General features: G+C 34.9%; 1 protein-coding gene across 4 annotated transcripts in view; it reads right to left on the bottom strand.

The window, feature by feature from the left end:
• Nucleotides 1-18,499, bottom strand: part of JAK2 (Janus kinase 2) — a 110,762-nt gene that overhangs the window by 50,196 nt on the left and 42,067 nt on the right. For all 4 annotated transcript variants that reach the window (XR_006654685.3, XM_071221554.1, XM_024554958.4 and 1 more), the window contains exons 4-5: nucleotides 6,020-6,143; nucleotides 4,718-4,835 (exon numbers count right to left, since the gene is read on the bottom strand). Coding sequence is in view for 3 of the 4 variants with exons in the window: in XM_071221554.1 (XP_071077655.1) it covers nucleotides 4,718-4,835; nucleotides 6,020-6,143 (242 nt within the window). In the remaining variant the exon portion in view is untranslated. The remainder of the gene's footprint in view (nucleotides 1-4,717; nucleotides 4,836-6,019; nucleotides 6,144-18,499) is intronic.

Below are 18,499 nucleotides of genomic sequence, written 5' to 3'. Positions count from 1 at the left end.
ACAAAGAATTTTTGTCTGCATTCAGCCAGAAAAACAAGAAAACAGTTACCATCTCAAACTCAAAAATGAATCAAAGAAAGAACATGGCGTAAATATCCTTTTTTTGGCTGAATATATGTGAATCAATTAAAGGCTGTTCACATGGCAGCAGTTTACTTTCTTAAGAGTCCATATTTGATGATATAAAGAAAATCCTCAGGAAAAAAATAAATTTAAAAGGCTGGCAGCTTGATTTTGTCTTTTTAATCGCTTACAGGTTCCAAATCTGTCTTTCTACAATACTGTCTTACATACTCTAAAAACAGTTTAATGACTGAACTACTTTTTTTTTAAGTACTTTTTAGGGGTTTTTTGACCTGTAGTTTTCTTTCTTTGTTGTATCCTTGTCTGGTTTGGGGATTAGGATGATGCTGGCTTCATAAGAAGAGTTTGGGAGTCTTCCCTCTTCTTGAATTTTTTGGAATAGTCTGTGAAAGATAGGGGTTAGCTCTTCCTTAAATGCTTTGTAAAATTCTCCTGTGAAACTGTTTAATCCAGGGCTTTTGTGTGCTGGAAGTTTTTTAATTACTGCTTCAATTTTGTCAGCTGTTATTGGTCTGTTCAGGTGTTCAGCTTCTTCTTCTTCATTCAATTTTAGAAATTATATTTTTCTAGAAATTTATCCATTTCACCTAGGTTTTCAAATTTCTTAGCATATAGTTCTCCATAGTAATTTCTTACAATCCTTTGCATTTCTGTGGTATCAGTTGTAATCTCACCTCTTTCATTTCTGGTTGTGTTTATTTGGGTCCTCTCTCTTTTTTTCTTGATGACCCTGCTTAAAGGCTTGTCAATTTTGTTTATCTTTTCAAAGAACCAGCTCCTGGATTCATTGATCCTTTGAATTGGATTTATTGAATCCTATGTCATTTAATTCTGCTCTGATCTTGGTTATTTCCTTCCTACCACTTGCTCTGGACTGTCTTTGTTGTTGTTTCTCCAGTTCTTGTAGGCATAGGGTTAGGCTGTTTATTTGAAATGTTTCTATCTTTTTTTACATAGGCTTGTATCACTATACACTTCCCTCTCAGGACTGCCTTCGCTGTGTCCCATAAGTTCTAGATTGTTGTGAGTTCAATTTCATTTGTTTCTAGAAACTTTTTGATTTCTTCCTTGATCTCATTCTTAATCCATTCATTGTTTAATAGCATGCTATTCAATCTCCATGAGTTTGAGTGTTTGAGTTTTTTCCTTGAGGTTGGTTTCAAGTTTTAGTCCCTTGTGGTCAGAGAAAATGCTTGATACGATTTCAATTTTCTTGAATTTGTTGAGGCTTGTTTTGTGTCCTACCATGTGGTCTATCTTTGAAAATGTTCCATGTGCATTTGAAAAGAATGTGTATTTTGCTTCTTTGGGATGAAAGGTTCTATATATAAGTTAAGTCCATTTGATCGAGGACATTGTTCAATGCTGCAATATCTATTGATATTTTGTTTGGAAGATCTGTCCATTGCTGACAGTGGGGTGTTAAAGTCCCCTACTATAATCGTGTTGCTGTCAATAACTTTCTTGAATCCTCCAAGATTTTCCTTATGTATTTGGGTCCTCCTATGTTGAGTGCATATATATTTATAATGTTTATGTCTTCTTGATGGATTCTTCCCTTGAGTATTATGAAGTGACCTTCTGGTTCTCTTTTTATGGCCCCTGTTTTGAAGTCTAGTTTGTCTGAGACAAGTATTGCTACCCCCGCTCTTTTTCCCTGTCCATTTGCTTGTAATATTTTTTTCCAACCCTTCACTTTCAGTCTGTGTATGTCTTTTTTTCTGAGGTGGGTCTCTTGTAGGTAGCATATGTGTGGGTCATGATTTCTTAAATCTCAACATATTCTTACACTTTGGCAATATCATTGGTCAAATTTGCTTTACTTAGTCTCTAACCTGCATATAGCCTAACCTGATAAAATACATTCAAGGAATAAGATAACTACTACCTTATTTATTTTCTGGGCAGAGACTTACAGAAATAAAATATTAAGAAATATTTAAAAACTAATAAAAATACTATTAAATGTTAACTGGAATTTAAAAATTTTAAAGTTTATATTATAAAAAATAAATATAAAAATCATGTGGTATTGTCTGGACACTATTTAGGATTACATTGTGAAATTATTTTGCTGCTCTGAATGTGAAAATCCTTCCTAGAAAAACAAAACTGGATGGAAATCACTTCTTTTTCTAGATCAAAAGTATGAGATATCACAGTGTTAATATTTGGGTAAAGTAACTAAATTAATAGTTTAGGAAAACTTGCCTTATTAATGGAACTTAACTAGCAATGCCCCCAAAACAGATCAGCTCTACAATATGGATGAAATAAAATCATAAAAGTGACAGAAAGTCATAATCTCATACTACACCATTCTCAAAAGCTCATCTCTCTCTTTCTTAATGGTTATTGAAACAAAGGAAGCTGAACAAAAGTTGATTGGTGGGCAAATGATTTTTGACAAGAGTGCCAAGACTACTTAATGAAGAAAGGAAAGTCTGTTCAACAAATGGTGCTGAAAACACTGGATATCCACATGCAAAAATGAAGCTGGACCCTCTTCTGACAGCATATAAAAAAATATACCCAAAATGAACAAAGGACTTACATGTAACAACTAAAACAATAAAACACAAAAACACAAGAAAATATAAGGAGAAAGGTACATGATATTGGATCTGGCAATGATTTCTTGAATATGACACCAAAAGCACAGGTAACAGAAGAAAAAACTGGACTACATAAAAGTTAAAAACTATTGCACACCGCAGGGCACAATCAACAGAGTGAAAAGTAAACCTATGGAATGAGAGAAAAAAAATTGCAAATCATGTATCTGATGAGGGGTTAACATACAGAATTTATAAAGAACACTTATAGCTTGACAAAAAAACAACCTGATTTAAATATGGGCAAAGGGTTTAAATAAAAATTTCCCCAAAGACATACAAACAGCCAGCAAGCTTATGAAAAAATGGTTAACATCACTAATTATTAGGGAAATGTAAATCAAAACTACAAATGCTGGTTTATACCTATCAGAATGGCTATTATAAACAATAGAAAGTAAGTGTTGGCAAGGATGTGGGGAAACAGAAATGCTGAGCACTGCTAGTAGGAATGTAAAAATGATGCAGCTGCTATGGAAACCAGTCTCACGGTTTCTCAAAAAAACGTCAAAAAAGGAATTACCACTTGATCCAATTAATTCCACTTCTGGATATATATCCAAAGAAATTGAAAGCAGGGTCTCAGATCTAATCATGTAACAAGTAAACACGTAAACCCATGTTTACCACAGCACTATATATATTCACAAGAGCCGAAGATGGATGCAACTCAAATATTCATGAACAGATGAATGGATAAACAAAATGTGGTGCTATGTACAATACAATATGCAGTCTTAAAAAGGAAGGAAATGCTGACACATGCTACAACATGAATGAACCTTAAAGACATTATATTAGGAGAAAGAGGCCAGTAACAAAAATCCCACTTACATGAGATACCTGGAATAGGTAAATTCAGAGAGACATAAAGTACACAGGTGGCTGGCAGGGGCCAAAGGAGAGGGGAATGGGGAATTGTTGTTTCATGAGTATGAAGTTTCAGTTTAGGAAGATGAAAAACGTTCTGATGATGGACAGTAGTGATGGTTGCACAACAATGTGAATATACTTAATTAATGCCACTGATCTATCCAGTTAAAAAGACTCAAAATAGTAAATTTTATTATGTATATTTTACCACAATAAAAAATGTAGGTTGCTCTCATAGCCCACAAAAGAACTGTTTCAATTTGTTGCTCACAAACTGAACTAGCCCTACTAGATAGTTTAGAAATCTGAGCCACCGGGATCTGAAGGATTATTTCCTATTACATTGCCAAATCAGATTTAGAACTCCTTAAACTGACACCTTGCGGAATACTAAGACCATACCTTTACCCAAAAACACTAATATATTTTCTTTCTTTAGTTTCTACTCCTCAGACTTCTAGCACATAAAAACAAAAGTTATTTAATGATAAAACATTTCAATTACTGTTTAAATCAAGGTACATATTTAAAAAGCATTACAAAATGTTCAAATGCACTACAAAAATTTAACATAACAGTGTTAATAACAAATAACTGGAACCCAGCTGTCAGACTAAATATCAGCCACCCTCCCATAAGGAATTACATAAACTATTATAGTTCAACTTCTTATGCAGTTACCTAGTTTCTTTACATTTTACTCCCACTATTTAAGTCTGAAATTGTTCAGGAATTAAAAAATAAAACCTTTTCTAAAGATATTTTACTGTCTTGTATTTCAACCACTTATGTTTACATGAATCATGTTGTACAACTCAGTCTAAACTGTGAAATCTTTAAAATAATCTAAAGCACAAGAAGAAAGAAGGAAGAAGGAGGTGGAGGAGGAAGAAGAAGGAGAAGGAGGAAAAGGAGAAGAAAATTCAAAATGGCTAACTCAAGGAAACTTTATAAAATAGATTTTATTATCCATAAACCATGAGATTAAAAATTAGTGAAAAAGACTTAATTTTGTTATCTGTACCTTTTATGCAAAATGGAACATCAATTTTTCCATATGCGAAGATTTTCCTGATTAAAGAGGTACACTATAAAGCAAGGTATTTATCATTTAACACAGGTACAAGTAGATAATATAATCATACCTGAGCAAACAGGTAAGACATGACAAAGTCGTCAACAAGAGGAGCTTCAGCACCTCGAGATATTCCATGCCGATAGGTTCTGTTGCTGCCATTACAATACCAGTAAGGAAAGTAAAATCTACAAGACAGTTAAAACATTCCATCAGCCTCCAAATACATACTTCAAATATAAACATACTGTGTACATATAACCACTTCCAGCATACTAAAAGGTATTATCCCATAATCAGAAAATATAGCTAACAGTGTTAAATACAAGTTGAGAACAAAAGGAAATTTGGATAAGACCATAACAAAAGTATAAGTAGAAAATACAAGAAACATAACTGTAAAATCAATATACTCCTTCCTTCCATGCACACAATGTAGAGACAGTAACAGGAAACAGAGAAATGTAGAAATATGATTATTGACACTGTATATTGTTAACAATTATGTCATCTCCCAATAATGACTTTTTGTTTCTTTGTTCTCAATTATTAAACTTTTTTCTCCTGTCTTACTGCACTGGTTAGGAACTTGACTAAAATCCTAAACAGAAGCAGTGACTGTGGCTATCTTTGTTCCTAATTTGAAAGGGACCACTTCAAACATTTTATCACTTAAGAATATTATTTGCTACATGTTTTTTTATAGACACCCTTTATCATGGTAAGAATATCTCTCTTATGCCTTAGTTAATTAAGGCTCCCTTTACCTTTCTTTTTAAAATTATAAATGAGTCCATGTTCTTTTTTACTGTAACACTGACTCTCTAAAGTGAATGGATCTATTTCATAAGAGCCACAGATCAAACTCAACTTCTTTGTTTCTTTGAGTAGGAAAGTACTTCTGGATTTCTCTAAATTAGTATTACATGTTACCATAAATTATTAAATAAATTAACTTTATAATTTGAGACTATAATGAACACTGGAAAAATCTTATCTTCTCTTCAACTTTAAAAAGAAGACATGTGAGATTATATTTTATTGCACAAAACATTTAATTTCCTGGGAACCTATCAATATTCCAAACATTTAGGATTTTGCTAGTAAAGCCATACTCATCCTTTAAAAAATTTAATGATAATTATAAGTGGTAACGTAGCATGTCACCAGAACAGCTTTATTTTCAGAGCATTCTAGTCAAAGAACATGTATGGACACTTCCTTTAAAGGAGAAACGCAGTCTTAAATGAAGAAAATTAAATGTTAATTAGTTCTAGTCTGGCATTATGTAGCTTGCAATTAAAATTATTTTCAATAATTTCTCCCATTTTGCCCTTTACTACTAAGTGAGTCACGTTACTGAAGAAAGCACCTTATTCTGTAGAGTACACTGTGCCTCGTTGATTCGTCAATATGGAAGACATGGTTGGGCGGATACCAGATCCTTTCTGTTTCACTCATCAAGGCAAACATACTGTGATACACTGGTGTGATTCCTAGGAGAGAAGCAGAGAAAGAAATGAGTACAGATAGTTGAAAGTACATTTATATACCATCTATAATTTGTAGTGGGTCTGAAGTAAGAACTCAAAAATAAGCACCAATGCAATAGCAGTCAAAATCTTTTTCCCTCTGTATTTTAAAACATGATTGCTGGTATTCTTCTAAGCAGATTTTTAAAAATTATTCAATTTTTTTAGTTGTCTCTACAGAAAAATTGATTCAAACCTGTATGTGTTTTAATTGATAATGAGGACAGCAAACAACTAAAATATTTAGAAGTCACTGGATACTTTTAAGAGAACAGTGAAAGAGGTTTATTTTTAAATATCAAGTTTTACACAATACATTAGTAATTATATTCTTAGTCCTATTTAAACTTACAATGAAAATTTTTAAATGTGAACTTAAAAATGCAAAGATGTGTGATCTTTTTCAAAGATATTTTTGGATGAACATGAACAAAAAGTTGAAGGCCACTGAATTTTTACAAATGCATATAAAGTCTCTAAGTCACACAATTAATGCTTTTTATTTCAGCATATACAGAATATTCACACATACGTGAACATATACACATCAATCATGTGAAGATTAAAAACGAGGCTCCAAAAATGCCAGAGAATAATCATACATAGCAGGTCCTCTAGTCATGAATCATTTAGCTCAGAAATGAATACTTAAAAATTTTAAAGGCTGGGTTATCTGGCCAACATGGAGGTGTAGGTGTAGATACACTTTGCTTCCTTGCACAACCAAAAGAAGGATAACAACCAATTAAAAAAAAAAAAAACAGAACTGCCAGAAAATCAAACTGTATGGATGGAAGTCTGACAACCAAGTGGTTAAAGAAGAAACATTCATCCAGACTGGTGCACTGAGATAAAGGAATACAGCCCAAATGAAAGAATAGATCAGAACTCCAGATAAAGAAGGAAGTGATGAGAAGATAGCCTACCAAGCAGATGCAGAGTTCAAAGTACTGATAATCAGGGTGCTTACAGAAATGATTGAATATGGTCACAAAGGAAGAAGTGAAGGCTATACAAAGTAAAATAAAGAAAAATATACAGGGAACCAATAGTGAAGGGAAGGAAACCAGGACTCAATTCAACAATTTGGAACAAAAAGGAGAAATAAACATTCAACTGGAACAGAATGAAGAAACAAGAATTCAAAAAAAAAAAAAAATTGAGGAGAGGCTTAGGAACCTCTGGGACAACTTTAAACGTTCCAACATCTGAATGATAGGGGTGCCAGAAGAACAGGAAGAGCAAGAAATTGAAAACTTATTTGAAAAAATAATGAAGGAAAACTTCCCCAATCTGACAAAGGAAACAGACATGAAAGTCCAGTTGGACTCAAGGAGGAACACACCAAAACACATCACAATTAAATTACCCAAGATTAAGGAGAAGGAGAGAATCTTAAAAGCAGCAAGAGAGGAGAGTTACCTACAAAGGAGTTCCCATAAAACTACTGGCTGACTTCTCAAAAGAAACCTTATAGGTAAGAAGGGTCTGGAAAGAAGTATTAATATTCGAAGTCGTGAAAAGCAAGGACCTACGTCCAAGATTACTCTATGAAGCAAAGCTGTCATGTAGAATGCAAGGGCAGATAAAATGCTCCCCAGATAAGGTCAAGTTAAAGGAGTTCATCATCACCAAGTGCTTATTATATGAAATGTTAAAGGGACTTATCTAAAAAAAGATCAAAACAACAAACAACTATCAACACCTGAACCTAATAGAAAACAAAAACAAACTAAGCAAAGAACTAGAACAGGAACAGAATCAGAAATGGAAATCACATGGAGGGTTATCAGCAGAGAGGGGGAGAGGGAGAATGGGTAAAAAAGGTACAGGGAATAAAAAGCATAACTGGAAGGTACAAAATAGACAGGAGGAGGTTAAGAATGGCATAGGAAATGGAAAAGTCAAAGAACTTATATGTATAACCCATGGACATGAACTCAGGTGAGGGTTGGGGGAGAGGAATGCTGGAGGGAAGAGGGGTGCAGGGCATAAGGGGAGAAAGGGGAGGAAAAAAGGGACAATTATAATAGCATATTCTATAAAATATACTTAAAATTAAAAAATAAAAATAGAAATACTAAGTCATTAGTTCAAATGAAATAACAAGTACATGAAATTAAAATAATTTAATTTTTTAAATAAAAAAATTTATAAATCCTATATATTCCAAAATATAACCCTCAAAAAAGTATTTTTTTAAATATATTTATTGATTATGCTATTACAGTTGTCCTATTCCCCCCCCCCACTCCACTCCATCCTGCCCACCCCCCTCCCTCCCACATTCCCCCCCCAATAGTTCATGTCCATGGGTCATACTTATAAGTTCTTTGGCTTCTACATTTCCTACACTATTTTTACCCTCCCCCTGTCTATTTTCCACCTATCATCTATGCTACTTATTCTCTGTACCTTTACCCCCCTCTCCCCCTCCCACTCCCTTATTGACCACCCTCATGTTCTAGTTGTTTGCCTAGTTTGCTCTCGTTTTTGTTTTAGGTGTGGTCGTTAATAACTGTGAGTTTGCTGTCATTTTTACTGTTCCTATTTTTGTTCTTCTTTTTCTTAGGTAACTCCCTTTAACATTTCATATAATAAGGGCTTGGTGATGATGAGCTTCTTTAACTTGACCTTATCTGAGAAGCACTTTATCTTCCCTTCCATTCTAAATGATAGCTTTGCTGGATACAGTAATCTTGGATGTAGGTCCTTGCGTTTAATCTTGGGTAATGTAATTATGATGTGCCTTGGTGTGTTCCTCCTTGGGTCCAGCTTCTTTGGGACTCTCTGAGCTTCCTGGACTTCCCGGAAGCCTATTTCCTTTGAAGATCGGGGAAGTTCTCCATTATTTGTTCAAATAAGTTTTCAATTTTTTGTTCTTCCTCTTCTCCTTCTGGCACCCCTATAATTCGGATGTTGGAACGTTTCAAGGTGTCCTGGAGGTTCCTAAGCCTCTCCTCATTTTTCCAAGTTCTTGTTTCTTCATTCTTCTCTGGTTGGATGTTTGTTTCTTCCTTCTGGTCCATACCATTGATTTGAGTCCCAGTTTCCTTCTCATCACTATTGGTTCCCTGTACATTTTCCTTTGTTTCTCTTAGCATAGGCTTCATTTTTTCATCTGGTTTTCGAACAGATTCAGCCAAGTCTGTGAGCATATTGATAACCAGTGCTTTGAACTGTGCATCCGATAGGTTGGCTATCTCTTCGTCGCTTAGTTGTATTTTTTCAGGAGCTTTGAAGTGTTCTGTCATTTGGGCCATTTTTTTTGTTTGTTTGTCTTGGAGCATCTGTTACTTTAAGGGGCGGAGCCTTAGGTGTTCACCGGGGCGGGGTAATGCTGGTTGCTGCGCTGTGATGCTGTACGTGGGGGAGGGGCCAAGTGGGAGCACTGGCGCCCGCCTCACTCTCCTCCGGATTTCAATCTTCCACTCCGATACCCACAATCAAACTGGGCCACTCTGGTGCTGGTTCCCGAGTAAGTGGGCCTGTGCACACTCTAGGCCCCTGTGGGTCTCTCCAACAACCTCTCCCATGAGGCTGGGAGTCTCTCCTGCTGCTGCCCCAACCCCCAGGGGCGCTTTCAATCAGAGGTTTGAGGCTTTATTTCCCCGAGCTGGAGCCCTAGGTTGCGCAGCGGTCTGCTTCGCTGCCCGCCGTTGGTCCGGTTTATCTGCGGGCGAATGTGGTGCCGCAAGGTGCTACCCGCCACTCTGCCTGCCCCACTCTCCGCCACTCTGAGTCCAGCCCTCTGGGTTTATCTGTGCAAATGTGGGACCACAGGGTCTGCTAGTGCTCGGACTGCCTGCGCCATTTGTCCCACACTCCGCCAGTCTCAGTCCTGCCACAGCCACGCGAGTCCTCTCCACCCCGGTGCCCGTCTCCGCCCCTCCTACCAGTCTGGATGAATGATTATTTTCTGTTTCCTTGGTGTCAGTCCCCCTTGCTGTTCGACTCTCTGCCAGTTCTGGTTGTGCGAGGAGGCGCAGTGTGTCTACCTACGCCGCCATCTTGGTTCCCCTCCTCAAAAAAGTATTTTTAAGGCATATCAACTTTATTTGTTCAAAAATTATTTTAAAAAGAGAGAATAGGGAAGTTTTTGATATTCACTGATAAATTATTACTTAAAGAAATTATTGTAAATTCTTTATTAGTAATAATGTTTTTTTCCCTCAGGAATAGCTGTTTCATTTTATTTTATACTTTTCCATCACTATTTATACCCCCTATACCCTCTTTGACCTCCACCCACTCCCTTCCCCCTCACTATTACTACACTATTGTAGGTGTCCATGACTTCTTTCTCACTTTTTTAAAGATTTTATTTATTTACTTTTATAGAGAGGGAAAGGGAGGAAGAAAGAGAGGGAGATAAACAGCAATGTGCGAGGGATACATGAATTGGTTGCCCTTTGCACGCCCCCCAACTGGGGACCTAGCCCGCAACCCAGGCATGTGCCCTGACTGGAATCAAACTGGACACCTTGCAGTTTGCAGGCCGTTACTCAATCCACTGAGCCACACCAACCAGGGCAAGTTCTTTCTCTCCTTATTTCTTTTTTTGTTCAACCCCTCCACACACCCAAAGCTGTCAGCCTGCTCTCTCTCTGAGTCTGTTTCTATTTTGCTTCTGACTTCAGTTGCACATTAGATTCCACATAAGAATGAAATAATATGGTAGTCATCTTTCTCTGACAACCTTATTTCACTTGGCATAATTCTCTCCAGGACCATCCATGCTGTCACAAGGGGTAAAATTTTCTTCTTTTTTTTATAGCTGAGTAATATTCCATTGTGTAAGTGTATCATAGCTATTTTTATCTGCTTATCTACTGAGAGTGTTTTTAATTTTAGTGATATTTTCATTCTTTTGCACTGTAGGCAAAATGACACCAACTTCACATACTGACAAAAATTCTTAATTTGTAGTTAAATTATTAAAATTGTCTAGTCTTAGTAATTTTAGTAAGTTACATATAACTTTAATAATTTTAGTAAGTTACATATAAAAAGCTTATTCAGCAAAAATTTTGAAACTGTGTCCTCGTGCTCATTTTTGTATTTATAAATACTTCTAAATATCTTACAGGTCACAGAAGAAATTATCACAAAAGTTAAAAAGCATTTGTAATAAATGATCATCAAACCATGTGTTAAAAATTATAAAATATAACTGAACTGATACTCAAGAGGAAAATAGCTCTGATCTGATTACATTAGAAAATAACAGATTGATGTAAGTTACCTAAATCAAGATATTAGCAAACAACAGAGTAATCCCAGAGACAGCTGACAGGATATGATACAACAGAACTTACAACACAAGGAATAAAAATTTAATAAAGAGAATTAACAAGGTAAAAGCTGATTATTTGCAATGACTAAGTAAACCAGCCTTTTCAACTGTGATAAAAAAGAAGGCACAGGTAAACACTAAGAAGTTTTTAAAGTATAAGTTATGAAGACAAAAAGAGAGGCTAGAATAAATTATGCCAATAAATCTGAAAATGTAGACAAATGAACAATATATAACTAAATTAAAATATATAACTTTAAAATGGATTTAATAAAACATTTCAAAGAACTACAATCATTAAAGAAATAATCTATCCATTTTTTTTAAATGGAGAAGAAAGGAGGAGGAAGAAGGAAAAGAGAAATAAGAATTAGAAAGAAGAAAGGAATACCACCATCAGGTCCACATGAAATTTATATGAGTTCAACCAATCCTGTCTTATTACAGAGAATAAAAAGGAGAGAACAGAGAAACTGACACATATTGTGAGTTAGGGGGATCATGATACCAAGACCAGACAAAAACATCGTAAAATGATAATGTCACTTAACCAAAATAGATACTAAAAATCCTAAATATTAGCAAACCAAATTCTGTAATGTTTCCTTTTTAAAAATTAACAAAGTTCATTCACTCTAAGACTCCAAGATGGCTAAATTAGAAAAATCTATTAATGTAATGTATCACAATAACATGCTGGAGAAAAATCTGGAGTAAAATGGCAAAATCACAGACTTGAAAAGTTGGGTGGTGAGTACACTGATACGTATTATATTTTTCTAAACAAAGTATTGCTTAAAATATTTTATAATAAATCAAAATTGGAAAGGTAAGATAAAAAATTGAAGTGAAAAATGGAAATAAGTTATTCACAGTAGAGCAAATCTACATGACTAATAAAAAGTAATGGTGGGACCCAGTATTGAAGGAAATGCAAATTAAAATTATGTGAAATCACTTTATAACCATTCACCTAGCAAAAATAATAAGAGGGATAACATCTAGTGCTGATTCAGTTGTGGTAGAAAGGGTACTATTACATAACTGCTAGAAATATAAACTGGTAGAGCTTCTGTGAAAGCAATATTGATATAATTTTGAGGAATCAATGTCAATAAAAAATTTTAAATACCTTTAAACCTAGCACTCTCTCCTATGTACCTCTAAAAGCATAGTACATTAGTAAGAAAATTGAAAGGAAATGTAAATCCAAGAGCAGAAGATAAAAAATTGTGGTAGTATAATCCATGCCATGGACTGTTACAAAATTAAATGAAAGAATGAGTTAGTGCAAAAGTAGTTGGCTTGAATAGATTTTTCACAATGTATGTATTCATAGGAAAAGTAAGAAGCACACAAGGGTATATAATATGATTCCATTTTATAAAACAAGAGTCTCAACATCCTAATGACTGGGGGTATGGGAGGGAGTGAGACAGTGTGTCCATATGTGATTATTTGATCATGGAGACAACTATAAAAGGATTCACAAGTGATTTCCACCCTAGTTAAGAGGTTGGGACTAAGAAAAGTGCAGGCCTGACTACAATGGAGAAGAAACTTTTCCAAAAAATGTATTAAATAAAAACAGTAAGCCCTCATGTCAAAAAGAAAGAAAAGTTCAAGGGGAAACAAAGCAGACTAATCAATTCCAATATAAAGGTTTATATTGGAATAAATATAAATCCATGTAAATCATCTTGAAACTATAGAGAATTATGGTTTGTCATTCTCTAAACTTTAAAATAACAGTAAGATGCCTTGGCGGGTGTGGCTCAGTTGGTTGGAGCATTGCCCTATAAACCAAAAGATGGGGGGTTCAATTCCAGGTCAGAGCCCATCCTAGATTAAGGGTTCAAGTACCCTATCGGGGGCATAGGAGAGGCAACCAATGGATATTTCTCTCTCACATAATGCTTCTCACCCTCTCTCCCTCCCTTTCCCCCTGTCTCTAAAATCAATAAGCATGCCCTCGGGTAAGGATAAAAAATAAAATAAAATAACATTGAGTTAATAGCAAATGTCATTCAAATAATTTGAGAAAGTTATTTTATTGGAATACTCTTTTGATCCACACAAATTCTGCATTGAAAAAATATTTTAAATAACATCATTTAGTCAAGTAGCTAGCATCACAATCCATATCTCTGTGTCTTGCACATACTACTTTTTTTATCTAGAAGGTACTACTTCTCTCTGTGCAAAATATTTCACATAATCCAGTGTTCTAGCTATATAAGAGATGCAGAGGGTGATGAAATTGCCCAGAAAGGGGCCGTAAAAGACCTAATATGAAATCATCTTGGAAAGAGAAAAATACTGGGAAGAGAACCTTAATTAACAGAGAGATAGCATTCAGTTTAAATGTAATCATACAAACAAAATTATACAGAGTCTGGCACAAATAATGCCCCTATTTTATTACAAAATCATAGGCATGTAATTCTGTAACATAACAATATCACACTCAAGCATACCATATGACATTTTACGTACAAAATGTTCAAATGTTCAAATTGAAACTATAAATTATTACACCCTACCAACCACACTCAAGTAGGCCTTCCTTCTGCTGGACCCTGTATATGTAGCTATTGTTCTTAGCACATGTTGACAGGGATATTTTTTAGCACAACACAGTGTCATGATTTTCAAATAGCAAAACTACACAAAACAGGAAAAGTGAATTTATGCTATGGATCATCAGGATTTTTTTTTAATGAAGAATAATGATTTCTTAACATAACAAAGACTCCATTAATTATAGGTATCAACATAGGAAAATGAATGTATCCATATAAATTGGCAGAAAGAGGTCAGAAAAAGGGTGTACACACCAAAAGAAAAATTGTTAGGTCAGTCTTGCAATGCCGGAAGACAATGTTTATAGCCATGTATAGGCACACTGATACTTTATTTCAAAATGGAAATTGTATATTAAAACTTTTTTTTTTCATTTTGATTGGGTTGTTCTAGAAAGGAAGCAAAGGAAGTGACCCCAAATTTAAGATACACATTGTATTAAAAAATAGGACCTCAAAGAAATTTCTGCCATTTTCACTCCCTTTTCTCTCCCTATACACCAATTGCAAATTCTTTTTATTTTTATTTATTGAAATCACTTAGATGTGTTTCTTCTTTTCCCAACTATTACCAGATTTGCGGTGTAGTTTCACATCACTCTAGAGCAAGAGCAATCATCATTCCACTAATATTAACAGAGTACCTATGCTATATAAGCACAAGATGGGTGTGGGAATGAAAAGTAGTGCCTAACTTTAAAGATCTCACAGTGTAGTAAATGGCACAGAGAAGCCTTTGGAGAATTATAACCCAAAAGCATCAGTATAATGGTTGTGAAGACCACAAGACAACACAGAAGTACAGGGGAGGGGTGACAAAGATTCTTGGCTGGGTCAAATTATAGTCAAGTTCCTCTGAACATTCTCCCAACAAAGCCCATGAGTTTACAGAATTTAGTTTTAGTAAGAATCCTGCTAAGTCCTTCTAGCAAGAATTCCCCACCTTTGATATATCATCAAACTCCTTTTCCCTACTACTTCCCAGATGATATCTGATCACTTTGGCCTGGCTTGAGCAAGAATCCTGTTAGGTTGGTTCAGTGGGTAACCACTAACAGAATAACATTAAAAACTATAACAAAAAATCTAATAGAAGCTATAAATTAAAAAAATGAAATATAGCCCTGGCTGGGTGCTTTAGTTAATTGGAGTGTCATCCCATACACCAAAAGGTTGCAGGTTCAATCCCTGGCCAGGGCATGCTGGGGAGGCAACTAATGGATGTTCCTCTCTCACACAGATATTTCTTTCTCTCTTGCAGGCGCTCTCTCTCTCTCTCTCTCTCTCTCTCCCCCTCCTCCCCCCTCTAAAATCAATAAACATCCTTAGATGAGGATTAAAAAATTAAAAAATAAAATACCTGATTGACCCTTAAAGTTAGCAAGGAAGGAAAATATACAGAAAATGGAAACAAAAACAAATAACAAGATAATAGATTTAAACACAATTATATTACTAGTTACATTACATGTAAATATAAACAAGCCAATTAAAACACGAAGCCTAATATTTTGGATTATAGAAAAAAAGACTTATTTAAAAGATATACGAAGGACATAGGTTGAAGCTAAAAAGAAGGAAAATGATGACATGCAACCACAAAGCAAAAGAAACTTGGTGAGAAAACTAAACTTTAAGAAAGAAGTATTAGTTGAGCCCTGGACAATGTGGCTCAGTTGGTTGGAGCATTGTCTTCTAACCCAAAGGTTGTGGGTTTGATTCCTAGTCAGGGCACACAGCAAGTTGTGCGCTTGATCCCCACTGGGGCACACACCAGAGGCAACTGATTGATGCTATTCTTGCATTGATGTTTCTCTCTCTCCCTTCCTCTCTTTCTAAAAGCAATGAAAAAAAATGCCCTCACCCTGACTGGTATGGCTCAGTGGGCTGGCCATCATCGTCCTACAAACCGAAAGGTCATAGGTTTGATTTCCAGTCAGGGCACGTGCCTGGGTTGCAGGCCAAGTCCCCACTTGGGGTCATGGGAGAAGCAACAGATCTATGTTTCTCTCCCTCTCTTTCTCCCTCCCTTCCCTTCTCTCTAAATATAAATAAATAAAATCTTTTTTTAAAGAAGTCCTTGAGTGAGAATTATATATATATTTAAAAGAAGTATTAGTTAAGATAAAATGTATATGACGTTAAGGGGGTCAATTCAACAGAAAGACACAAAAATATTAAATTTGTGTGCAACTAGTAACAAGGCTTCGAAATATATTAACTATGAAGTAAAAATAGATGGAACCAGAAAAGAAGCAGACAAATTCAAAATCTCTAAACATGGGAGAAGACAAAAAACAAAAATAAAAGAACATAAAATTTTAAAACTAATAACCAAATTGAACTTAGTTTATGTTTAGAGAACACTATACCTGGTAAGTGCAGAATATAAACTGTCTTTAAATGCATGTGAAACATTTTTTAAACCTTGCATGATAATCTGAATCATAAAACAGTCAATAAATTTCAGAGGACTAAAATTATACAGACTATAATATAGGAGTTCCAGAGGAAGATAAAATAGAGAATGGGGCAAAAAGAATATTTAGAGAAATAATCGCCTAAACCCCACAAATTTGATGGAACCCACAAATACACAAATCCATGAAACACAGTGAGTTCCAAGACAGATAAATTCAAAATGATACAGACTAAGACATGAAAATCCAACTATCAAAAGCCAATGATAAAGAACCTTGAAAACAGCAAGAGAGAAGTAATTTATTATATACAAGAAATTCTCAATTAGGAATCAATAAGACTTACGGCCAATTTCTCATCAGAAACCACTGAGATCATAAGACACTGTTATGACATATTTAAAGAGCTCAAAAAGAAAACTGTCCTCATTTTATGGTTTTATAATCAACCACAAGTTCCTTAAACTTTTTACACCAAATTGGCAAACACTAATTGTAGTGTTATAACTTTTATTTTCATCAATTTGAAATGCAGGGGGTTTTTTTCAGTTCCAAAATAATGTAATTTCTTTATTTAGAAATGCATTACATTTCCAACTTTGTATTTAATTGTGCCTTACTTCTTTATTCTAATTAGCATTTTATATCCAACAATGAAATAACATGCACAAATAAATCTCTCATACAAAGTATATGCACTGTAACTAATTCACTTGTCAAAAACAACCAATGACACCCTAGTAAACTTAATTTTTATAAAAAGAGAGAAAACTGTCAAACAAGTTTGTATCTGCAAAATTATCCTTCAAAAATGACAGAGAAATTAAGACATTCTTTGGTAAACAAAAACTGAGGGAATTCACTGCTAAGAGACATGCCCTGTAAGAAATGTGAAAAGCATTCTTCAGGTGGAAATGACAAGACATTATTAGATAGTACCTCAAAGACAAGTAAAGAAAAAGAACTCTAATGAAGGTAACTGCATAGGTAAATACAAAAGCCAGTATTATTAGATTTTTTATTGTAATTCCTCCTTTTTTCCCCCTATATGATTTAAAAGAAAATGCATAAACCAATAATTACAAATCTATACAATGGGCACACAGTGCATAAAGATATAATTAGTAAAACAATATCATAAAGGAGAAGGTACAGAGGTGTATTGTAAGCAGAGTTTTGCATACTATTGAAGCTAAGGTGGTATTAATTCAAAATAGATTGTTAAATTTTAAGAGACAAATTGTAATCCCTTGTATAACCCATAAGAAAATAATTTCAAAAATATACAGAGTGGAAAGTGAAAAGGAATAAAAATGACATAATAAAAAATTAAACACAGAAGAAGGCAACAGTGGAGGAAACTAAGAATGAAAAAGATGAAAAATACAGAAAACAGAGAAAATGGCAGAAATTAGTCTTCCTTATCAGTAATTACTACAAATGTAAATGAATAAAGCTATGCAAATAAGGCAGAGATTGGTAGAATTGGTAAGAAAAAAACACTACCCAACTTTATGCTGTCCACAAGAGACTCATTTTAAATCTAAGGACATAATCAGTTGAAAGGGAAAGGATGGAAAAAGATAACCCATGCAAATAGTAAGAAAAAGAAAGCTGGGATGGCTATAAATAGTATCAGAATAAATAGACAATGAGATTATGATTTATAAAATATATGTGTTGTTAGGTAGCAGAAGTGGCTAAGAAAGGACCCAGAGCCAGAAAAGTCCAATTAAGGGTTTTTATTGGAGGCAGAACACCCCAAGGGAAAAGGTAGACAGTGTTAAGGTATATAGTAGACCTCCAGGGGAGGGCGAGTCACCCTGCTGATCTGCTCCAGGTGTCCTGGGTAGCTATATGATCAGGGAGGAATGATTCTGTAGAAAGCTCAAGGGAAAGGAGAGGGGGTAGTGAGGAGTCAACTGGTTTCCAGCAGGATGCCAGCGGCTTTGCCTCTGTTGCTTCTGATAGGGGAATCCAGTGGTCAGGTAAATAGCTGGTGATGGTGACGAATACCTTCTT

The sequence above is a fragment of the Desmodus rotundus genome, chromosome 1 (genome assembly GCF_022682495.2).
Source record: "Desmodus rotundus isolate HL8 chromosome 1, HLdesRot8A.1, whole genome shotgun sequence".
Classification (NCBI taxonomy): domain Eukaryota; kingdom Metazoa; phylum Chordata; class Mammalia; order Chiroptera; family Phyllostomidae; genus Desmodus; species Desmodus rotundus.
The sequence above is the reverse complement of the archived record's forward strand: the minus strand, read 5'-3'. Positions and strand labels throughout refer to the sequence as shown.